The sequence below is a fragment of the Antennarius striatus genome, chromosome 20 (assembly GCF_040054535.1).
Source record: "Antennarius striatus isolate MH-2024 chromosome 20, ASM4005453v1, whole genome shotgun sequence".
NCBI classification, from domain to species: domain Eukaryota; kingdom Metazoa; phylum Chordata; class Actinopteri; order Lophiiformes; family Antennariidae; genus Antennarius; species Antennarius striatus.
Genome location: NC_090795.1, coordinates 7,314,112 through 7,338,787, shown reverse-complemented (window position 1 = coordinate 7,338,787; position 24,676 = coordinate 7,314,112). Strand labels below are relative to the sequence as shown.

General features: G+C 39.2%; 2 protein-coding genes and 1 non-coding gene across 3 annotated transcripts; 2 read left to right on the top strand and 1 right to left on the bottom strand.

The window, feature by feature from the left end:
• The first annotated feature begins 13,692 nt into the window (after positions 1 to 13,692).
• crhb (corticotropin releasing hormone b) lies at positions 13,693 to 15,004 on the top strand. Its single transcript, XM_068304244.1, has 2 exons — positions 13,693 to 14,023; positions 14,439 to 15,004. Exon 2 carries the CDS (start codon positions 14,459 to 14,461, stop codon positions 14,966 to 14,968), a length of 510 nt encoding a protein of 169 aa, XP_068160345.1. The 5' UTR covers positions 13,693 to 14,023; positions 14,439 to 14,458; the 3' UTR covers positions 14,969 to 15,004.
• Positions 15,005 to 16,589: 1,585 nt separating this feature from the next.
• On the bottom strand, positions 16,590 to 20,761 carry trim55b (tripartite motif containing 55b). Its single transcript, XM_068303972.1, has 8 exons — positions 20,483 to 20,761; positions 19,784 to 19,953; positions 19,040 to 19,220; positions 18,824 to 18,919; positions 18,125 to 18,358; positions 18,007 to 18,029; positions 17,580 to 17,704; positions 16,590 to 17,482 (listed from the first exon to the last, which is right to left on the bottom strand). The coding sequence occupies exons 1-8, from the start codon at positions 20,609 to 20,611 to the stop codon at positions 17,295 to 17,297; spliced, it is 1,146 nt and encodes a 381-aa protein (XP_068160073.1). The 5' UTR covers positions 20,612 to 20,761; the 3' UTR covers positions 16,590 to 17,294.
• Positions 20,762 to 24,318: 3,557 nt separating this feature from the next.
• trnay-gua (transfer RNA tyrosine (anticodon GUA)) lies at positions 24,319 to 24,406 on the top strand. The gene is given in 2 exon segments: positions 24,319 to 24,355; positions 24,371 to 24,406. It is a non-coding gene; the product is annotated as a tRNA-Tyr (tRNA).
• Positions 24,407 to 24,676: the final 270 nt, after the last annotated feature.

Sequence of the window (24,676 nt, the reverse complement as noted above, 5' to 3'; positions counted from 1 at the left end):
GGTCTGAAATCCATCTTTAATCTACAGCGCTCTAGGATTATCTCTGGAGATGTGTATAAAAAATTTAAATCAACAAAAGTGTGTTTCTATCTCAATCCCACTAAGTTTGAACAAAAGAAGAGAATTTGTTCTCGTTCTTAGTTCTTTTAGGTTTTTTTTGTGAAAATATCAGTAACTGTAGTATAAAATTGTCTTCTCCTTCTCAAGAGTCACAAAATCACTGGTCAAGTGTGATCAAACCCTCATCTGTTGAGGACTGACATGAAAAATGCTCCACAAATACAGAGATGTTCACAGAATACTAAAATAAAGAAAACGGTTCCACAGAAAGGTCTAAAAATAAAAGTGGGTCATTTTTATATGCCTTGATTTGATGAGAAACGAGTGCTTGCCATTGTTAAAATAGACAAAAACAACCTTTGGTCATTTCTCTTGACATTGGCCCTTGCTTAAATAGAGTACAGGTTGTCCTGGATGATGTCACTGCACTGAGCCCCTACGGTGCTGCTGAATACCAAACTGATGGTCGACCTCTACGTTGTCATGACACCAGGTGCGAACCAGGTCTGCCACCACAGCACACAACAGACACACGAATGCATACATCATGCACTCGGCTTGCTTGATGGCGTACCCCCTCGCAGACACTGGCGATGGAGCTGGAATGATATCTCAAGGACACCTCGCTCCACCCTATCAGGAAACCAGCCAGGTTTGAGGATGAGAGGCGTGCGATACCGTCCGTAATGAGGGGTCTTCACGTAGGTACACCTATTGAGGTGTTAGAAATAAGAGTTTATAGATGAAGTCCTTGAAGTTTATCTTCTTGCTCGTCCTTCTCAAAGCGAGGGACGCCACACAGAGCTTGTTGCAGTTTGCAGCTTCAGGCAGCTGTGAGGCATTGCACAGGGCCAAATGGTGTTTCTGTCCCAACCATAGCAGATCAATACAGGCTCTGACCTCCACTGTCTGCCAACTGAACACTGTTCACCAGCAGACACCCATTCCACTCATTCGGTGGAAACAGGAAGCAGTGAATGTAATCTACAAAAGTGCCTAAGCCTATCAGGTAACAACTCAGTCATGTGGATTTTTTGGTCTTGCATGAGCAGCTCAAGGTTAACATAGAAAATGTGTTTATATGATATTTACCACAGCGATGGATGCATAATTCACCGCATGTTTGGGGAATATATTAAGGCCTCCATGTGCCTCTATGGAACAAGTCCATCTCCATCATCTGTTTTTTCCCTGTAGAAAAACAAACTTCATCGTATCCTAAAGCATGTCCTCCACTCAATGGATCATACGTAATAATATAATGACTATAAATACACGTGCAAACTGTCAGCAGCTAATCAAGTCTGATTTACGCCCGGATGGTGCTGATGAGATTATTTTGCCTTCCTTCTATATCTGGCCTTCAGGCATTCTCACCTCCTCTGTGATGCAAACTGTTTACATTTTTGGATGCAGGAGGAAGTTTTAGGCCCAGGGCCAGTTTTTGTATGAATGAGTGTCCATTTTCTGTCCTTTGTGAATGATGGCTCACGGTGGCCACCAGCCAGTCTATATTTAAACGTAAAGCTTAGCACACAAATTATCACGCGACAATCGCTGTTGCCTGTTAGGGAGTGATAGTATTTGACAATATGATGGGGTACAGAGGCTTCAAGAACGACACCAAGAATTAACCTCTTTTATTCTGTCAACAAGATGGCAAAAAATTCTCTCCTCATGTACTTAGAAACAAGATAGATGACTGTAAGAGCTACAAGACCTGAAATGTGGAAAAATACTGTAGTTAAATCTTGACTGTATCTGATCTGTGGTTGGGATTACAAAGTTTAAATTTTACCTGAAGCAATTAAAGTCATAAAGCTAAATATGCATGTGGAAGACTTTCTATGGAGTTATGGATGTTGATCTTTTGATAAAAGATGAGTGGATAATATGTTTAGGTGGATCCAGGAACAGATGTGGATTGTAGATCACCTTTTTCACTTTCTGCAGCACTGCAAGCTGTGCGCTATGTGGAACTGGATCAAGAACTTTATCATAATGTGGATCTACACTATAGATGATATTTGATGGAAATACCAGATAATGGTGCCAGAAATGGTGAAAACTGATGGAAGCAGGCAACATTTCGTTGTTTTTTTTAGTAAGACATGAATTGAAAAACTAAAATCTAACATCTTTTGGATTTTGTTACACCTTTTGGCTGTTACATCGTTCCTCACATTTCCAGTCTTTTTTTTTCTATGCTAAGCTAATGACAATAGCTTCATATTTAGCAGACAGACATTGAAAGTGCTCTTAATATTTTCATGGCTGGATGAGCCATTAAGATGCAGTCAAGTTAAAAGTGTCTCCAGTCTTTCACCTCATAATCATATTAATTCTCTCCACCGGTTCTCAGGACTTGTTGGATGTCTTTAAATATCCTGACATCTTCTTTTCGAGCCTGTGGTGTGTTTTTTGTGTGTGTGTGTGTGCTATTAAAATCAGATCCAACAACACACACAGACTCAGAGAGAGATGGAAACACCAAGTTTAGCCAAACCTGTGCAGTCTAATGTGTCATCCAGATCCTCAGGCAGAGCCTGAGAAATCCTCTTTGAAGCTTCAGTGCAGCTCCAATAATGAGGAGGCTGAGGACCGGGCCCTTGTGTGAGGGGCATTCAGGGCCCTTATTGATCTACCGTTAATTAGTCTGTAGGTGCACAATGGCGCATTATTATCTTGAGTTTAATGAATTCAGACAACCATTAATTCCTCTGGGGAAACTGCTCGCTGCACCAAGAATGTTGGATTTGGTCAATCAGACAGGCATTTAGGGGAATGCATGCTTATAATGCCCAAAGGCAAACAGAAGTATGTAAATTAATATAAAGCACTTAATTCAATGTAATTAGCACTGATTACTCAATTTGGAGACAAGAAATGTGATGCTGCATCCTCACTCTATCAATAACAGATGGAGTTCACCCAGTGGACCACTAGGGTTGGCGTATGTAAAAAAACAAAGCATTCTGACAGGTCATGAATGGAGGCATTCAGAGATACATTGACGACACAGTGGAAGTGCTGCTGTCTCCCTTGAGGGTTGCGATTCATGTAAACCTTCAAGGATTTGTGTAGGGACTCGGATATCTTATCTGTGAATTAAACCTGAACAGCTCTTTAATTAGAGAGTGTTGACTGGGGAACACTCGTCGGGATGAAAAGGATAATTGCAATCATGGGCACACAGGGTGAGATTAGAGATGAACTTGATTTTTGGCTTTTTAAAAAAACTTTCCATCATTTTTCAAAGCGGTCTAGTTGGTCTGTCGGTCATTATGAACGTCTTCATTCATTTTTTTCATCTATCTGACAGGAAAATTGTTCATTTTTTTTCTACCTTTCATCTGCAGCATGCTCTTTTGTATGATACTGAAATTCTAAGGTAATCATCTGGGAATACCGCTCCATTCACTGAGAGTATCCGTCACTGGGGTTGAATCAGTCAGAATGCTGCTCATTAACAAAAGGGCAGAAGTCACCTTGCTCCATTCATTCTCAGTGACACTGTCACTTATCAGTAACGGAGTGTCATTATGTTGCTAGCATAACAATCATGCCTGTATGACCTGATTCATGACAAAGCAGAGAATCGGCAATGGTTATATGCAGCCCTCCTCTATTTGTTGCTCAAAGTGACTCCTATCATGCAGTTTGCTCTGTTCTTCTTTTGTTAGGAACAAAAGTTATCAGATCAATGCTGTGATTAAATGTTGGTCACGCTTTATGCGACCCTTTGGCCTGCCTTGATGCAGCAGTCGCTAATTGCAAACTACATGCACCCAACTGTCCTCACTTGTAGCATGACAGACGCCAAACAGTATCAGGATCCCTGGAGTCGCTCCTGAGCTATAAATAATATGGATCACATACATCTTTGCAGGGACCCTCGAGCACCGGTATGATCACTTTGATATGTAAATTTAATGCCTGCTTCCCCCCCCACCCCACATGCCCCAGAGTTTGACTCAGTGAAACAATTTAGAAGAATTTCACAAGATTGTGAATACTCAGGCACCTTAAAATGGTTAACAACAGAGATTTTCACCGTAAAAGCCAAAGATCTTATTCGTTATCATTTGTAATCAGAAAAAGTCAAAGAAGATGATTAGTCTTCAAATTTATGGATTACAATCATGATTTCAGTGCTAAAGATGATATTTATGTGACAACCCAAGGACAAACTGTCTGGTTTGCAATTAAAAGCAATTTTTGGGTCTTTGAAATGGTCTACAAAACATCACGTGAGAAATTGAATTCCCATTCCGCTTACAGAGTCATTCATATGTTAATTTCCCATTGGAAGAATGTGTCAGTTTTAGCAAAGCGACACAAGGCAGATACCAGCAATCAAAGCTGGACACAGACAAAGCCCCTCAACCAAGAAGAGCTCTGATGCAGAAGGTCTCTTTAAAATGTTAAGTGCCTCATACAGTCTCAAAAATAGCCACTAAATTTCAGTGCCACCTGTGTCACTCATTATCAGGAAGGATCTGTAGGTTTTTGACCTTGGGAATACAAAGCTTGAATGTATGGCAGCTCTGCCTTTCAGAAAATCATTTTCATCTAATTTCTGTGCACAAAGATGGAAAACCTGGTGTAAGGAGCCTAAATCCTGCACCACTGAGAAATGAAAGGATCCCAACATCAATGAAGCTTCCTGGGAAGTTTTGGATCTCTGCATGGAAAGCAGATTTCTACCACCTTCATTCTTTGGTGGGGATTTTTTTCTGCTCAATAAACACAGATCCAGACTGTGTCAGCTTTCTAAAGAAAGCTTAAATCTGTTTTTAAAGCAAAGTGTGGTTCTGCTCCTCGACTAGCTTCTTCATATTATTCGGTGTTTCCGTTATTTTGTCCACAGTTGCTTACGTTTTGAAAAGTGGCACTCACTTTTCAAAACGTAAAAAAGAGCTGTGTGATCAAAATAGAAATAAATAATTCTGTGTAAAAAAACGAAAAAACATCATATCCTCTGTTGTATGAATATCACACACATGCTCACATATCCACTTTTTGAAACATACACCTCAAAATGACACCAAACATCGCTACTGCGCCGCTGATTCTCATGTTTATTTTAAGTTATTTAAGACTTTTAAACCATAGAACAGATTCATTGACAATTTACACTCACTCAAGCATGACACTATTATTGTCATGCTTCTTGCTTAAGTACGCCTATATGGTGTCAGCGGAGAATAATGAGGAGTGACAGCCGGGAGGCCTCAACTCTATATGTCCTCCCAAAGAAAACATGATGACTCAGTGTCACCGATGATTTAGAATAGATAACGGATGGCTTATCCGTTTTATGATTCTTTACATGCCATCACAGGCGTGCAAAGAATAATCTTGACTGTAATTACATGAAGCACCTCAGGCTATCTACAACCTACTTGTAGTTTGTTAGCTTCCTCTTCCTTCTGCCCTGTTTGAAAGTCATTGCCAACTCAAGTTAAACTAACCTACATCCACCCCCCAGGCTCAGCATTGTATCACATGACTCCAGCTAGTAGATGACGACAAACACTCCATCTCAGCTCCGCTCGCTTTGTACTGGGAGGTTTTTATTTGTGTGTGCACTGTCCGGACTATGATAGCAACACAAACCAGTCCTTACATAAAAATCACCGAAGAGCGATGGATTACAGCTTGAGACTGGAAATCCCTCGTCTAATTAATGCTTACATAACTGCTAATGCTTGGCAATGTGGAGAGGAGTCAAGGAGCTTGGGGAAGCCCACCTGAGTTGACAATCGCCTGTGTGGGCGTTGCGTGCACAGCCCAGTGAACTGGACACATCACCTGGGATTGAGAGGCAAAAGTAACACAATCTAATTAGAAAACAAGTTGTTGGAGAGCTTGTTGAGATTAGTAAAAGTGCAAATAAAAATTAGGTATGGAAGCACTCAAACGTGAGATTTTTTTTTTTTCTGTTTACAGTTCCCCCCCAGCTCCTAAAGCAATCACACTTAGTGAGTTTCTTTAATTTGCCGTAGTTTAATTGCGAGGTATCATGACGATAGAATAAATTGCTCTCTCGAAAGAAAAACGAATGTTTGCCAGGTAATGTTTAATTTTGTATTTCCATCAAAAACGTGTGTGCTGTCTCTTATAAAATTTGTTTACCTGCAGCATATTAACCATAGGAAGGGTTTATGGAGGCCCATTATTTGGTGAGATCAACATATTTATTTTGAGCTGTATCTGAAACACCTCTGCCCTACGTCATATTTGTTGGACGTACAGATATCAAGACCGCCGATGTTTATCTCAGCTCTTCTTGATTGAACTGTCATGACCAGAGATTTGCAAATGGGAAGGATTGTTCAGGTAGAAATATTCACTGCGTGGCAGGCGTAAAGATTAAGAAGATGGTATGTCAATCTAACAACAAATGGATACAGGAGCTGATGCAGAATGTCGTAAGCAGCTTCGATACATACAGAAGCCAGGCTCACAAACTCTTAAATGTACAGATAGTGGATATTTCATTCTAACAGGGAAATCAAAAGTGCAAAAACTGATGCAAGGAGAAGCTAGAAAAAGGAGATCAAATGGGCCCTGAAGGAGGTTGATGAACAGCAAGCTGCAGTGCCTCAAACAAAAGAAGACACAACAGGGTTGCTGAGGTCTCGCTCTCAAGACAAATAATCCTGTCTGAAACAACACAAAGCAAAACAGGCAAGTGATTGTAGCGTCGGTGCAACACCAGCAGGATGAGGTCTGCCAAACTGTGAAGGAGAGACATTGGATGAACCTAAAGCAGATGGATTAAATCATCAGCATCCTGTGAAGTACGCCTCAGAAGGTAAGGTGATGGTTGTACGAAGGCGAACACATAAACTCTGGACTCAGACACATTCCCAAGTCTTATGCAAGGTCACTCTGCCTGTCAGCATAATAACACATGCAATAGGGAATATATAAGAAGTGACTAATAGTTCTGCCCTGAGCAGCACATTAGTCACTAAATCAGCTATAGGTAGAATGAAAGTGAAGCTTTTTACTTTCCGGTGAAGAGTTAATACATTCAGAACGACTATAATTTCAGGTTTACTATTGCTTTTATAGTAATAAAACATCCATCAAAATGTCAACATTTTCTGCCCTTATTTTTGAGCATTTGCAACAATATATTGCTGAGTTTGCCCAGTGTGAAACATTGAGGATTGTATTTAAAAGGTAAAAAGTAGATTAATTCTGCTCCCACCCAAGTTTGCAACAGTAATGGCTGATGTGCAAGGGAACAAGCCCACAGGGCAAGGATAGCAGAGATGACAGAGGCAGACAGTGATTTAATAGCAGCAAAAAAGGAGGGACGACGGTTTATATGGCGTTGAAGCAGGCAAGGGTCAAAACCATAGAGGGCAGACAAATCCGATGAGGACAAGGATGCAAAATCCAATATCAGGCGGACAAGTGGCAGCTAGGGAAACCAGATTAACAAAATAAGTCACAGAGGGTAGAAAGGCTGCAGAGTTAAGATTTTATGTAACAGCTTGACTAGGAAAAAGTTAGATTGCTGCACTTTATTAACTTGAAAAGTCAGACATAGGTTCCACCATCATCGCTGTCGTCACTCAATGTAGATCCTGCAAAATTTTGCAATAACATATGACCATAATAGATAGGTTTATGTAATAAACACTTAGATGTTGATGTGCAGAAAAGTTAAAGAACATTTTAAAAGAAGGGGTTTTCAAACTTTGGATGTTTACAATACATCAGGTCCCACGAGCTGTGATGATGACATCACTGTGTCATTGTACAATAACACCATGCAAAATGTCAGTTTGGTCCTGAAGCAGAATATGACTTCAAATGGAAAACCTACAGAACACTTTTGACTCAAGGGTTGAACTTTTTAGCCAAACCTGTTTCTTCCCTTGTAATTGGTACCTTTCTTCAAACATTAAAAAAAAGTCTCATGTAACTCAAATATTTTCAACATTAGTAAATATTTGTCCAATCACCACTGCATAAACAGGGCGCAGTAATGGATGGGAAGCTCCATCCCTCCTCTATGTGACAGCTGCCTCTCAATGCTGTTCATCCCAAGAAGTGATGCCATTCAGGAGTTGTACAATCACTTCTGCCATTGACTTTTAGAGACAAACCGTCTTGTGGGTCCATCCTGTCAGTCTGTGCCTTCATCTTCCTCCTCGCCGCCTCCTCTTATGAGTTTTGTGTAGCTCTGATCATAAGCCTCTGGGCTGTTTATTCATTCTCCCTCTCTCGTGGGTTAAGCCTGGTGTTGAAAGGCCTCTGACAGAAGAGCAGATTAATGTGTGTGTGTGTGTGTCTTTGCTGATTGATTCATTACATTAGTTTTATTTGACTTGTTCAACTGACTGATTCCTGCTCCAGAAGCTTTTAAATTACAACCACTCAGTAGAATTAATCATAGGGATGATTCAGGCCAACGATGTATCTCTGACACAATTTATGCCTTCAATGCAGTTTTGTTTACTAAAATTATATTTTCCAATCTACAGGAAAAAAAGCCAAATATTTTTTTCTCTACATAGCTTCATGTGTTCCACTGTCTTCTTCCTTATACTTTTCTTTTCTTATGGCACCATCTTGTTTTATGATGATGGTTCCAATTTGTGATCAGGGGTTATTTGATCCCCACTGATGATCAGAGAGGGAGGAAGGTGGGAACACACAGCACACAGTTACACAAACAGTTAGAGATAAGGAATGCTTTGCAACTTAGTGATGAAAACCTTCCCTTACCGCCTGTCCTTCACCAGTGAAAAAGAGGAGGAAAAGAAAGAATGAGTCACTCTGCTTTCACAGGGGTAAAACAAGCACAGATAACGAGGCTGATTATGTACAGCATGTTAACTGTAGGACAAATTCTCTCATAATTATCTTATAATGTGATAAAACCAAAAACAGGAATATGTTTGTGATGTCAGATTAGTCCCATTCTTGCACAACAGCTCTCAGAATATTTCTCCCTCATGGACTAGACTGATTGTCATTCTCATTAGACTATTTTTCATGCACTTTTTGAAAAGAAACACAGCTGATTTCACTACATCTTCACTGACTTCCCTCCTGTCTAACGTGGCGGAGGACATCCATTATGTGTGCTATGTGCAGATGCCCAGTGCAGCCATCTGAGAAGTTTTGTGCACAGGGCTTCAAGAAGGGTCAGGAAGCCTGCTGTACTCAAAATGGTTTGTGCATGTGCAGGCAAGGCAACTTTAGGTCAACTAAATAAAGCAGTTATAACTAAGAATGAAAGAAAAACATGTGTACCTGCTTCTAGAAAAATATTAAGCATGCAATCTTGACTAATTTTGTTTATAATGGGAAAATGTACTCAATGCCTCCACTTACACTCCACTTCAAAATAAATGTATTTGATATTTATCAAATTTGCGAAGCATGTAACCAGGAAGGATTCTAACCCTAAGCCACAGACATAAAAATAATACATTTAAAAAAAACCTGTTATATAAGCATTTTCAATCTACATATTGACAGCTTTTCTTGGTCTGATGAACTTGTTTCAGATATGACAAGTGTGTATAAACGTGTCCAAGCTGTGACACATACTAAGTTACACATATCCACAGAGACATGAAGAAATGCATTCAATCATTTCACCCTTTCACCCTCTAAATGTTAATGGAATGAGGGCAGCTGTGCCGAAAGCAAAAGAAGGATTTTTAAGGTTAACCCTCAGAAACCAGTCTACAGAAAGACATTTGATGTTTCTGTTCTCAGATTGTCCGCTGATATTGTCATATATGCATTAGCAGTTTGACAGTCAGTCAGCCTGGAGTTACTTTGTTCTCCTATTTTATGCACATAAAGAAATGACAGACCCATTATTATTGACGGAAACACTGAGTTTCCAAAGGTTTAAGACTTAGCCATGAGACTACACAAAGATGACACTGTTATTGTTATGTGTTCAGATTATGGCCAATTATGGTCAAAGTGTGTTTATAAAAAAACAACAACTGGGTTACAGTTTTTGCAGAATGCTTTGGCCTAGATTTCCTTTGAGAAGGCAGGTTTTTGTTGGCACCTTGTGAAGCAGTCACACACACAGAGTCTAAATGTATTCAAGAAGGGCAAATAAAACACATCTGATAACACAAAAGCATGCATGGAAGCAGAACGTTTAACACTTCCTAGAGCTGAAGATTTACATATACTATATGTTTCATTGAAAGAATTTATGGATAAAATAACGAAAACAGACTTCTTCCTACTCTTGCAGTCCGGAAGATGAATGAATGAATATATATAATAAGGATGATGTACAATGGCAACCTGTAATGATAGTCCATTAGGGCTATAGTGAGACATGTCAGGCATCCTTTGTCAGTGTTCAATAACATATATTTAATTTCTGGTAGAATTGCAGCAATTTTCTTCAACTGTCCACGGCTATATATTCCATTAGAATAAATTTAATACTCGTGTGGACCAGTTAGATGTAAATAGGAGCATATATAGTTCTGTTCCTTTCATTCTTTTCCACATCAGAAGAAGATGAGATAAAGTGAATGGTACAACAATATCTTATCTAGTCCCAAAAAAAAAAGAAACTTAACAGCTAAACACATGTGTATATCAAAGCATTGGGTGTGCTTTGATATTATTTCCAGCAGACTTAGAAACAATATATGGTATTAAACAAATGCAGTGTACTCCTTCTAGAGTAACCTTTAATAAAAGCTGCAGCTAGGAAATAAGTCAGGCTTTAATAGAAATAAAATCATATAATTGTTACAGATTCACAAAGGTTTACACTGTTATAAGAACAAATAGTCTGGTGACTGAGTGTCACAGACATTAATAGGTGTCAGAGGACAGTAAAAGAGGGTCTAGCATTTTGTTTTTGATGTTTCCACAGGATTCTGTTAATAAGAAAATATATAAAAACACCAGACAGACACCTTTAATGTCATTTATTTGATACAATATCTAGAGATAAAAGGTTAGACCTAAGGATGCACTGTCTAGTATAAAGATAAGTTTTATTAAATTAAATATTTTGATCAAAAATTGAAAATGAAATAAAATATACCATGGAAAAACATTTCTTTCCCTACATAAACGCCTAGAAAGGAGAATCCCATCCATTATGGGAACAAATATTAAGCGAGCCTCTGGTTTAACAGTGTCATAGCTACATGTTAGATTCATATAGACAGAACAACCCTTGAGGGTTTCACTGCATTATGGAAAGCTTTGCTTCACATGTTCTCATGCAGGCAATATATATGCTATTGCATGCAAACTATAGGACAGGCCTTGAATGCCAGCTGTCTCACATTTAATTTTTCAAGAGAATGATTTGAGGAGAATTTTCAATTGCTGTATTATTTAGAAACCAAGCCAAATTGAAAACAGCTCATTTTTAAAAGCAGCTGAGTTGCACTGAAAACTTCGCAACCATGAGGGAAGTAGAAAGAAACACCAGCTCTCACTCTGAATAATTAATGGGCCTGTTTAGCCCCATTTTCACACATTTATGACTTAAACATCAAGTGAACAGGTTGCATGAAATTGTTGTGCGATTTTGTGGTCAATAAAAAATGAGAAATGTCACTTCTGTAAAAATTTCTACATCCATTTCCTCAAGATGAGAAGCCAAGCTCTCGCTCCTATGAGAAAGGTGTTCTTATAACAAGTTATACTGGACTATAAAACAGAGGGACACCTGAGTTACACCTCTGAGGTCAAGTGGTTTCTAAGGAAGAAGCCCTTGGGTCTGCAGTCCCAGCAATCAGTGCCAGAGCCAGTGTTAACCCCAGGAAGACCTTAATAAGAATTACAAAAAAACAAAAACCTCATTCTACTGAGGAAAGATATTCATTCATTTCAGAAGAGGTATGTAGCAAGCACTTGTCCTACCTTGTAGAGATCACAATTATAAAGTCAAATGATCAAGTGAAAGAATCTTTTGCCAGAGATTTTGTTCCCCTGACAGCAGTTCATCTCGCAGAAGCATCCTCTGCTTTAGGGATTCAACTCATTCCTATGAAGTTCAAGTTATAATGTGATCACTTTTGTTTTATAGTGTCAAACTGCAGAGAGAGGTCAGACACAAAAGCTAGGAGCCATATTAAGTCGCACCATTCCAGTTCCATTGAAAGAATTATTCAAAATTTCATCTAATCTGAATCTATTTGAATCACCTTAAAGACTTTCTTCTAAATGAGGAAACAAAGGGTTAATATTTTAATCCTGAGTTTTTTCTGATGTGGCTCCACGGGAAAGGATTTCTCTCCCAGTGATCTGTGGAGAGACAGTGATTTGAAATCAGGGTGACATAAGTTGACCACAAGCAGTGACTCTCTCATCTGGCGATGTTTTCTATTTGTGTCAGCCAACATGTGTTTCTCATGATGGGACCTGACACCCTCCCCGGAGCAGCATGAGGAGCAACAAAATGGAAATGGTATAAAGCAGGCAATTTCACACCAGCTGTAAATTACACTCCGATGCTTAATCACCAGAATACATACAGATTATAAGTGAATTTTTGAAAAGGTGGCAGATGTTCTGGAGAAACATCCACTTTGCACTCATGGCTACATTTTCTGCTCCCTCTTAAATTGGTTGTTTTTGACTTAGGTGCTCAATTTGGGCTAAATCTTCTTGACCTTTGTGTATACTGCACGTCTGGAAGATTTTTCCTAAGGTGAGCTGTAGTTGAAATGGATTTGTTGTTAAGGATGAATTGGAAGGTTTTTACAGCTCTAGGAATGATGATTTAACAGATATGTGGAGTAAATGCTTAAAGGAAAAGTGCCAGCTTTTGCACATCACTTATTTTACCTTATATGAATACCCATTAGTACTAGTTATTCCACTGACTCGCATTCAGCATGTGTGAAAGTGTGGAAGAGAGAGACACAGATGAGAGTTTCACTTTTTTTCATCATCAAACATTTTAAAATTCTAATGGCTTCTCTGATATTGGATTAGGCTCTGTCTTGAAAGCATTTCTTGGTGATGGGCCGACCTGGATCGAGGTGGCCCAAGCGCCTGGTGGCAGGGGTAATGACGAATATATGTGCAACAGCAATGAATCACCGAGAGACAACGAAACTCCCACAACTTGTGCTGTTTGCAGATTCACATTCAGTGTGGTGCAAAATGCAGATAGATAGATAGATAGATAGATAGATAGATAGATAGATAGATAGATAGATAGATAGATAGATAGATAGATAGATAGATAGATAGATAGATAGATAGATAGATAGATAGATAGATAGATAGATAGATAGATAGAAAGAAACAAAGCTAATCCTACAGAATGCAAAATAGTAAACCTATTTCACCTGCAACTAAGAGATACATTTCCAGTGTTCTCTTAATTGTTCGTTATTATTATTATATTGAATCCTTATATTTATTAAGGAATTCTTTTATCATGAAGAGCATTTTGAAAAGTCATTATAGACACGTTACTGTGAAAAGCAGATGTGACTAATAAGCAAGACAAAGAAGCGTAATTTTCCAAAGTTATCTTGACTTGATAGTCAACAGTCAAGGTTGCAACTTTTCTTTATTTTCCTCCTGCAACATAACAATCTCCGTAATTACTGTGAGCTAACTCATTCAAATGAAAATGCCAGCAGGTGCGGCACCTATACAGGTCGATTTGGAAAACACAAGGGTAGTCTCTGGTGCACGCGCACGCACACTCACATATGACTCATCTCATCTAAACCAAAGCACTTTGTTAGGGGTGTTCATTCACGTTACCCCCGTACAAGTACGCGCAGACTCAATCTCATCTTGGAGCGCCACGCTTATAGTGAGGTTGGCTATATAAGCCCATTCAACATCTTCTCTTTAAGTAACAATATACTTGTTTCTTCAAAGAGGTGAAGGAGGGCGGCATCTCGCCAACTACAGCACCTGGCAACCTTAGACGGCTGTACTGGACGTCCTCTAAAGATTGAAGGTATGAAAAGTAATATTTATTTAATGCAATGTTTGAAACTGCCTGCACGTATTCTTTTTTACATCATTTTCACTTTACTTAACTCCAAATTAATAGATCCTGCGCCTTAAAGTCTTAAAGAGCGTTTCAAAAACGCGGGATTTTCATCAAGTGTTTCAAACTTGATTTTGCATTATAGTATTGAAGAGAAAAGAAAAATGGATGAATATCTGACAATATTACACAAATGTTGACAGTTAGTCCATTTTTGTGCCAAATATGTTGTCTTTGTGCGGAAAATATTCCTCATTACTTAAATTCTGTGACTGTTTTCCGTGCGTAAATTCCTCGTTACGCATCACACTTTTATTCTAGAATGGGATAGAAAGGATGGACCAGACACGAAACTAATGGAGATAACTATTTTTCTTGTCAGATTCCTGCTGATATCCTGACATGAAGCTCAATTTACTTGGTACCACCGTGATTCTGATAGTTGCCTTCTTACCCCGCTACGAATGTCGGGCTATTGAGAGCCCTGGCGATGCGCTACGCGTCCCAGCTCCCCAAATCCAAAACTCCGAGCAGCAACAGTCTCTGTCTGGTCCCATCCTGGAGCGGCTTGGAGAGGAGTATTTCATCCGACTGGGCAACAGGGACTCTAACTCTTTCCCATCATCGTCCATGTATCCCGGTGGATCACCTGCCATCTACAACAGAGCGCTGCAGCTCCAGCTGACGCGGCGTCTTTTACAAGGAAAAGTTGGGAACATCAGGGCGCTCATTAGCGGCTTCGGAGACCGCGGGGAAGAGTCGATGGAGCGTGGAAGGAGGTCCGAGGACCCGCCAATATCCCTGGATCTGACCTTCCACCTGCTGCGGGAGATGATGGAGATGTCCAGGGCGGAACAGCTGGCCCAGCAAGCGCAAAATAACAGAAGAATGATGGAGCTCTTCGGGAAATGAAGACCTCTTTCCAGTCCGCCAAAGATCTCCCTTTTCTTTCCCTTTCTTTTTCTTTTTTCTTTCTCTTTTTTATGTTCTTTGTACATTTTTGCCATCAGCACAAAACATGCTCTGTACAAGATAGTGCTGCTTTATCACTCTATTATTTATAGCTTTAACCTCAAACGACGGAGCCTAACGAGCTTCAGTTCAAAAGATCCGATTGTACCTTGCCATTTTCATGTCGATGTCAAATCTGTGGAATTACACTTCATAACTGAAATGAAATTCTTTTTGGTTAGAAATGAAATAATGCATTGGCATTTTGTCTTAATTATGCGTCACTGTATTTATGACATTCTTGTTTGTTAATAAACTTATGTGCAACCAGTATTTTTCGTTGTGCAAGACAACGTCTTATATCTATATATTTTAATAAAAAATTAAAAGTAACACTCACACTTCTTTGTTGATATCCTTACATATGCGTTAAAATAACCTTAATGAAAAGTAACTTTTCCTATTTATTGATTTGATTAATTTAAAAAAAAAAGTTAGTTATCTCACATTGCAGAAATTGCATATACATACAATTTAAATGTAAAATCAGATCTTTATTTATTTGTCATAAGCAACCAATTGGAGAGATCACAAGTGGACACAGCAGTTTGAGTCTTGCCTACACAAATATTGATTGTTAGAGATTTTTATATAAATCTTATATGTTATAATCGTGGTACTTCTCTGGAGCCAAGTCGTGGGTTAACACTGCCTCGTCTCTAACACGCAGAAAAAGAGCTGTTTTAACAAAACCTTCACCAGAGGTTTATAATGTCACTGTCAGAGTATCTGCAGTCATGCAGGTGAAGAACACTGCATCCATTCTCCTAAATCCTTAATCCCCAAAAAGCCATTCTAATTATACCAGCAAAAGGCAACTTCACAGAGCTGAAAGATGCACCACTGACAGCTAATGAGTGTAAAATACACTTGTGAGTGTGTGTGTGTATGTGTGGTGTGTATGCGTGTAGTGTGTGCGTGTGTGTGTGTACACGCGCATGCATGTGCGTGCTGTGCTGATCCTTGACCCACAGTGTCAGGGTAAACCAAACAAGAGCTGTGGATGTGAGTCATCCTATTGTTTGGCACACAGCAACTTGGGGCTTAGTGCCGCATCGAGCCCATTTGTAAGGGATTCAAGTCCCTCAGACAATAATTGGATGGGCTACCTCAATAGTGGAGCCGCAGCTAGGTGAGACCATAGCAGGGCAACAGGTAGAGAACCAGGGGCCGGAGGACCACTCGGTTAAAGAAATAGTAAGTTTAGTCTACAAAGTTAAATTAAAGTAACCCTACCTTCTCTGGAGATCCTGCCAAAATAAAAATAAAAATTTTAAATTAACAAAAAAATGCAGTTTGCATCATTGCTGGAAGATGTGCAGAATTTGTTGAAATAATTGACAGTTTAGAAAAACGAGCTGCGCCACTTCGTAAAAATAAAAACCGTAAAAATTTCAATTGTAAAAGTTACCATTCCAGAATTTGGTTGATTAATTTAAATAATTTGTTTGAAGTCATAAAAAAATCTTTAAGTTACACTCCACACTCAAAATGACCAAAATGGATGAAATTGAGATGAAACTCAGAACTTATAACTTATATTTATTATGTGATATCAACACAGATTTGACATATGGTATCCTTCAGGTGTTTCTCTTTCAGTTGTCCTAATGACACTGACAGTAAAATAACCAAATAACCCATACAAGATGAAAATGCTTTGTCCTACAAAAACACCTGAAAGATAACAAAGAACATGGCACATAATACAAGGTGTCACAGGTAGGAAATACTGAAATGTCACAGTAATAGCTTTGTACTCTGTCACCTTCTGATAAAGTTATATTGGTCATAAAAAAGTATACAATATGAAGGAAACCCTGAAGCCTCCTCAGCCTTCTTTCTAATGATACGATTGAAACAGAGTCGCAAAAGGTCAGCTACATTAAAAAAATACATGAAAATAAATTCTGGAAACAGCCAGTCATCAATCTGTCATTCAGATATAAAAAAAATAACTAAAGGAAATACCAGAATGTGTAATTAATTCAACAGAATCATGTTAAGATCAGTCAGTTTGCAGGGATGCATAATCACAATAAAAGAGAGAGGAGGGAATTGAAACTTCTGCCTCTTGCTTTAGATCTACCTCTACAACTCAGACTCCCCCTTTGGCAGCGATCTAATTCTGTCTTGCTGTTCCCTGATCTGGGAGAAAAATTATAACAACTGACCTGAAATCAACATCTAGAAGCAAAACTTTTCCCGCTCTTGTTTTATGTGTTGTCTATAGGCCACCGGCTGACGGCTGAGCGGTGCTCTTGGCTTTACTTGGGGAGGAGTTCAACTGCTGGGGGGCAGAGTGCTGAATGGAGAGGGCTGGAGCAGCACTGCCTCCTGACACAGTCTGGGCTCCCTCTCCTTCCTCAGTGATCGTTTCACCATCTTCACCCTCTTCATCCTCGTCTTCATCACCTTTAAGTGTGAAAAGGAAAATTGACATCAACCTCACACAAGGCGACTTGAGTCATGAGTTAAGAACTGCTGACATTGTGAAGTCTCTCTCATCTACCTTGGATGAAGTCGACGTTGCGCAGGGCCCTGCCCTCTTTCTTGAACTCAACTTTATAATGATCCATATTTTCATAGCCGTGCTCAATTTTGTCCAAGTGTGTTGTACTGGATGCATCTGCAATCCTGACAGCATCGAAGTGGAAAATTACCACCCTCAAACAGCCAAAGTGACACCTTTTTATGGTTCATCCATCTGTGATTAATGAGACACTCCAATCCACAAGTTATTTCAGGATGCTGAAGGTAGTGATTTGTTGCAGTTCACAGGATTATTCTTGACAGCTGGTGTGATATCACTGCATGAGGATGGTGGTTCTACATGTAGTCTTACATGTTTACCCTCATCTTTTTTTTATACCAAACTCACTGTTTTTCCACAGACTTTTATTCACTGGAATTATTAAAGTGTTAAAACATGCACTTACGTCTTGAGGAGAGGTTTTGAGTTCTAAAGAGAACAAGAGAGAAAAAAAAAGATGGAACTTATACAAAAACATTTATAATTATATTTATTTCATGCAGAGTCGACATATCAACACTAACCAGTAGAAATAAAGCCATTTCTGACTCCTCCATTGTCTGAATTCCCAGCTCCACGATCTTACAGCTCTCCTCTAGATGGTCTCCGTACTTCCTGGTCAGACCGCGGATGTAGTTAACTTTTTCTTCCTGTTCGGCCGTCACCTTCTGGCTCATTTCTCTCTTCTTCTCCTCCAGAATGGCGTACAGCTGATCAAACTTCTCGCAGCACAGAGTCTTCTGCCTCCGACCGTTCTCCTGTAGACGTATGAGTCATTCATCAAACCTCTGACCATCCAAGTACTGCTACATGTGGAGGCAGAGCCATTCTGAGTGACACATGGGGTCCTGGAGCCTCTCCAGGATCCTCCTTACTGTGTCCAACTACAAGAACCACAGGAAAGTTGTGTGTCCTCCCTCTATCAGTTACACTACTCATTATTTACTATCAAAAGCCCACAGCAAAATGGATTCCCCCTCTATGTGCATGCAGACGAATATGTTGAAATGAGAGAGGGAGGCCGAGGCATCAGAAAATTATATTTCCTTCCTCTATCTCTCTAAATTTCACAGATAAAAGCAGAAACATGGCAAGCAGACAAAGACACATTACATCTGATTGAATGCTGGTGCAGGTGAGCGCAGGTTCATTATTGTTTGTGTGCAGAAGGAGTGCTTGCAGGGTGAGTGAGTGGCCAATCACTGCAGCAGAAGGACGCTGACCTCTATAGAACGACAGGCCTCCTCTAGCTGACTAATGATTCCTTGCATCCTGTCGTTGTTACCAACCATCATTGCAATCCCGTCACTCAGCTCCATCTGGGGGGGACAAGGACATAGTGGGGAAATAAAAGACCGAAGTGCATTATTAAATATGTACAGAGATTTTAATTTTCAGTAGAAAAAAAATGATACTCTCATTAGTGTTTATGACTTGACCTTCTTTGTCTGGTAGATGCTGGTGATGGGAGCCACTTCACAGTCTTTATGTGCCCCAAATATCTTACACAAAGAGCATGTGGGCACGCCATGGGTGACGCAATAAATGTTGATCTTTTCATCGTCGTGAACGTCGCACATGGGGGTCTCTTCCTTTCTGTCTGGTGCTGGTTTGCCACTGCTGAAAATTAATAAAACAGAGGTATCCTCCTGCCCCGCCCTTTACATTCTAGTGCGTATCGATGCGACTTGTAATGTCAGATTGATAATGTCACAGGCACACATTTACATGCACAAAGTAATGCACTTTAATCAATACATTACCATAACATCGTGCAGCATATGACCTCACAGCTGTGGAGGCAACTGCATAGCTCTATATATGATTTTTTTTATTCATTTCAGTTATTTATGGCTAACTCAGAGTTTATCCAAGAATTTGTCAAGATAGCAATCAGTTTTATTTAAAATAACTCCTCTTATTAACTTTGTGTTGGGGTCTTTCGCCTGTTGTCGCCACACTATATCTCAGATCGGGGAAATCATGTGTGTGGATGACTAAAACTAGAAACCTGCTGTCATCCACGTAAACCCCTCTGAATCAGAGGCCACTGGCACTAACAGCTGCTTCCTGCCATGACACCATCAGATTATAATTATTCTCATTTACCATCTTTATTCTTTGTCCTCAGTTTAAAAGTTAAATACAGAATGGACATACTGTACAAATGAGGGCTGTCTTACCTGCTGGACTCCTGTTTGAACATATCAATGATGTTCTCAACCAGCAGGTTTCTCTGTAGGCCATAAACACCATGCCTGTCCAAAACCACCTCGTGTCTGCAAGACGGACATCGAAAACGGCCGCCGGACGTCAACGAGCCCCCTCTAGTCGGAAGGTACGGATTTGAGGCCTGCAAAAATGAATGAGGACAAAACGTAAAGGTGGTTGGATGGACAGTTTCAAGAGAGAATTCCTCTCACTTATAAAAAAATTAAGTACTCATTCATCATTAGTGTATCAGTTCACAATTAAAAAAAAGTAGACCCATGACCAGAATATCAAGATGCTTTGTTATCAGCCTGAAATGAGAAGACCGATAGCATGAATGTCCAACTAAATCTTGAATTCCACATACTGTGAATGTTTCTAATGCTGGTAACTACATTAGTCATGCTGGTAAACACAGCCAACAGTGACGCAAGGAAATTATGATTTACTGTCTGAAAATCATCTATTTTTTACAGAGAATATCACACACCTGTCATCCAAACAGTGACTGGTTTGGTGTTTGCAAGAATCCAAGGACAAACTCATAAAATTATCATGATTCCATTGACGTAGCTTTTTAGATGCTTAGGCAAAAAACACCAGTGTTCCTTAACTTTACTATACTTTCCACCTAATATCAGAAATAAATGACATTTTCTTCAGTTGCTTACCTGGAAAATATCATTGGCACATTTTCTGCAGAGGTTGTGCTGGCAGGGTAAAATAACCACAGGCTTTGTAAACATCTCTAGACAAATGGGACAAATCAACTGTTTCTCCAAGTTGCCTGTGTTATTCATGGTTGCCAAACGCTTTGAATAATACACAAAAACAACTAAAAGTAAATAAATAAGATCGCTAAAGCTAGTAGAGTTGGTAGAGTCCGTTTATGACAGAAATCCTCAGTGGGCCAGAGTCAGGATGAAGAGTAGGCCTGCTGCTCTTCTCACAGCGAGTGTGGGCTCTAATCTTGTGTCAGTTCTGTTTTTAGCAGCTGTAGCCGTCATGCCAAAGGTTGCCATTTTTACCCTGCCCATATTTGAAAGGGAGCAAGGCAGCACAGAGCAGCTGTCCTCCTCTACACTGCTGTCAGAGGCGGATGGGTGTCCGTGCAGTTAATGTCAGAATTGGAAGTCTGACTTGAGTCAGACTTAAGATGCCACTTAATCTGCGTTCAGGAGTTGTCAAAAATGACATGAGTTTAGTGTTTGCATTACAGACCACATTGAGTTTGAGCCATATTGACGATTTAGTTCTAAATCAGTACAATTTCTTGAATAACAGACAATATGACGAAAATATGCCATGATTCAGTTTACAGATCAGTTTTGGCTTGCTGCTCAATGTAGTTTGTTATCTCCAGTTGTGTTCAAAATAATAGCAGTGTGTTTAAAACCCTGACATCTGACAAAAGCTCAAAATCCTGACAGTAGTTTTTATATATCTCCATTGGGAACACTGCACATTATATTCTGAATCTAAACATGAAGAAAAACTCATTTCATTTTGAAATAACCTTACAGAAAATAAAGAAAAATGAATATTGAACTGGTTGAAACGTTTTTAGAGGAGTCTTTGTGAAAGTGGATGGAATGGAATGTAGTTAACGCATGATGTTTTAGCCCCTGACAGCACTAAGGACGCTCTGCTGATGGTGATAAAAGGTATGTATTAGTTTTAGTTAATAAAATGTAAAGAATTCTAAATTAAATGAAATGAATGAAATGAAATTTACTTTATTGTCCCTCATAGGGGAAATTATCTTCCCTGTCGGGTTGGAGATGGGGGTTCTTCTTCCTGTTTGGATAATATTGCAACCCCAATGCTCGGAACTGAGCGACAAAGTTCTGTCAAATTAGATATTTTTCCAAATACACTGCATTGTAAAAGGCTTTCAAATAATGACTTTGTTACAAATAAAAGTCCAGCGCTTAAGACAGCTGTATTCCAGCTTATTATAACTGTATGACATGAATTATGACTTACTTGATCAAAGCTACAACTTGACTCGACTTGAATTGACTCTCACAAAAAGGACTCAAGACTTGTTAGAGACTCGAACACATGTTGTGACTTACTCCCACCTCTCGTTTATGTAAATTGTAGTAGGGTAAGTGATGCCCCGCATCACATCCAGGAGTTAGATGTTGCATTGCCACAATAATAGAATGACAAGTCTTGCAAACACACTATGTGTCCCAGATCTTTTAGAGATAAACAAACACTGAGACTACACACACAGACATGATGGATATTACACAAAATACCAGCATAAATATATAAATAAATGAAAGAACGAAAAAACAAATGAACAAACAAGCAAGGAGCGAACGAACAAACAACTAAATGTATACGGCTGGTGCAATATTGCCAAATGTGCACATTTAGCCTTGCTAAACTAGTTGTAATGTACAGAACGTATGGCGCCTTTTATAGACGATGCTGTATATCAGTCTTTAATCCTCTGTGGTGTTGTGATGGTAGCTTTCATCTGAACCAGCTCCATATCTTTGTCCCTAAAGCTTCGCTCAGCACCTGAACACAAACTTGTCTCAGATGTCGTCTCTGTTACCTTGTCTGTCGTCTTTGGACCACCCACCAACAGGACCGATAGTTTTCTGGGCTTCTTTCATTCTTCTTCTGTATTTTTCCTCATGTGAGTCCTTACCTTTGCGTGATGTGTATTGGGTCTGTGATCATTTTAAAAATTTTATGTTTTTATTTGATGTCTTTATTTTAATATTTAAATAAATGTTTGTAACTCTAAAATGTATCATACTGTATGACAAAATCCTTACCTTTTAGTAGCTGACCTCTCCTCATCCTCCAACCGTTGAAAAGACTCATCATGGTAGATGTGTCTGTTTTTGTGCTGCATGCCCTCCTTGGCCTTGGAAAGGGTGGTGTGGTCGTGATTGACTCTGAGTCAGGTTTTCCTCCGTAGACTCTTGTCTAATTCCTGCAGCTCCTTCAGTGGATCTTTCATACGGACACCTTCGAAAAATCATACAGGGTTGATAAAGCCACCATAATGTCCTTTTGGGCTCTCAGAGCAGGATGTGCAGGTGAAAAGCTCATTGTGGAGCGCTCTGAGAGCACAGACGGTAGTTCGGACACGGTTTCGGCAGAGGAGCTGGAGCTGACGTTTCCTGGCAACAGGACTGATGTTCTCAGGGCAAGTGGCCTGGGATGGGGGAGAGCCATGTGCTTGTGCCTCATTCCCAAAAAAACAAAATATACAGAAAAATAAAAGTTGCTTTTTACTACAGTTTTGGTGTGGATTTAATAAATTTCATTTCATAAATTTCAAGAGTGAAATCCTAAAGCATGTGTCTGTATTGATGGAAATTTTAAAAAAATATTTCAAACTTCAAAAGTATATTAAAATTTCTTTGTACTTGATTCACTACCTTGATGTAGAAAAGCATGTAGGCCTGTCAAGGCCTGCTGGGTACAATAAATCGAATCAAAGAAAGTGGCAGCTTTTAAATTTTATCTCTGGAGAGGCAAAACTCGCAATTTATGTGACCAGGAAGAGGAGAATTGAAAACAGTACTGTTCAAGAAGCAGCTACTGTTTTTTTTGCTGTAACATCAGATGTCGCTTAAAACTGGTTTTAAGCGACTTTGGTTTCTATAAAATGACAAAAGACCTAAATAACTTTAGGAACATCTGGTGTCACAAAAATGTCCTATGCACTTTAGTTGATGATCAACTCACTTTTGCAAACTTCCTGATATAATGCACTAATTTTTAAAGTGTATTTATTTTCATTTAATTGGTTTTTAGTGTTTTTGAAGCACTTTAGTTATTTCATCTAATGAAAAATTGTAAAATGTTTGAATGTGATTAAAGTGTTTTTGCAACAACAACAAAAATTCTTCTTCATCAGGAGCTGAAGGAAAAAGGAAAAACAAGTTTAATAGAAATTTTGGTTAAAAGTGAGTCATTTTAAATCTTTGTTTTTGGTTTATATGTTGGTATATTTGTGTTTCTGTACGTGTGGCACATTTGAGGTGAGAGATATTCACATATAATGACCAAATCCCTGCTCAATAGAATGAAACTAAACTGAAAAATTGCTTTTTTTCTAAATGACCAGATCACCCACAGCTGAATAATAAAAAGAAAATCTATAATGACTAAAACATTTTACAATGACCCTGCATTGTCATTATTTAGATTATTACATCAAGCATTATATGTGTGCAGGTCGGTTTTACATATGTCCAACTAAAAAATACAGCAAAAAATAAGTTAGAATAGAAAACATACCAGTTTGGAGCAGCGACGTCTAGAGGTGGTTTGTTAGCTGATCAGGTTAGACTCGTTCTCTTCGGCTAATGTTTGACCTTTTTGAGTCTCGAATAGAAAAGAGACAAAAAGACGAAGACGAACATTGGTAATTTTAAGAAGTGGGGACATCACCCCACACCAAAAATACATATGGTCATTTCTCGCGTCGACAATGTCTTATATGAGTGAATAACCTTCCAGATGCCAGTTCCCTTCGATAGCTCAGTTGGTAGAGCGGAGGACTGTAGAGAGACACTGTAGACATCCTTAGGTCGCTGGTTCGAATCCGGCTCGAAGGAGAATGACTTTTGTTTTTTTCGTTAGTGCGAATCAACAGTCGCATGGCATATTTTATTTTTGACCTACAGCGTCTCAGTAATCTACATTCCTCCTCGTTTGCCGTTTCAATATCCGATGATCAAAACATGGATTTCCAAACACTAAATCGGGAAAATGAATGAATGCATTCATCGACGTTCTGCCTCAGACATGCTAAGCGAACGATCTACCACGAGTGCTAATTCCCGAAATATTAGCCCAGGAAGATGAGAGGATGGAAAATATAACAA

What these genes read in the sequence shown, in the direction of transcription:
- crhb (XM_068304244.1), top strand. Translation starts at nt 14,459, where the DNA reads ATGAAGCTCAATTTACTTGGTACCACCGTGATTCTGATAGTTGCCTTC.
- trim55b (XM_068303972.1), bottom strand. Translation starts at nt 20,611, where the DNA reads ATGAATAACACAGGCAACTTGGAGAAACAGTTGATTTGTCCCATTTGT. An exon ending in GTGCCAATGATATTTTCCAG is followed by an intron (nt 19,954 to 20,482) that starts GTAAGCAACTGA and finishes TCATTTTTGCAG; the next exon opens with GCCTCAAATCCGTACCTTCC. An exon ending in GCATCTACCAGACAAAGAAG is followed by an intron (nt 18,920 to 19,039) that starts GTCAAGTCATAA and finishes TGTCCCCCCCAG; the next exon opens with ATGGAGCTGAGTGACGGGAT.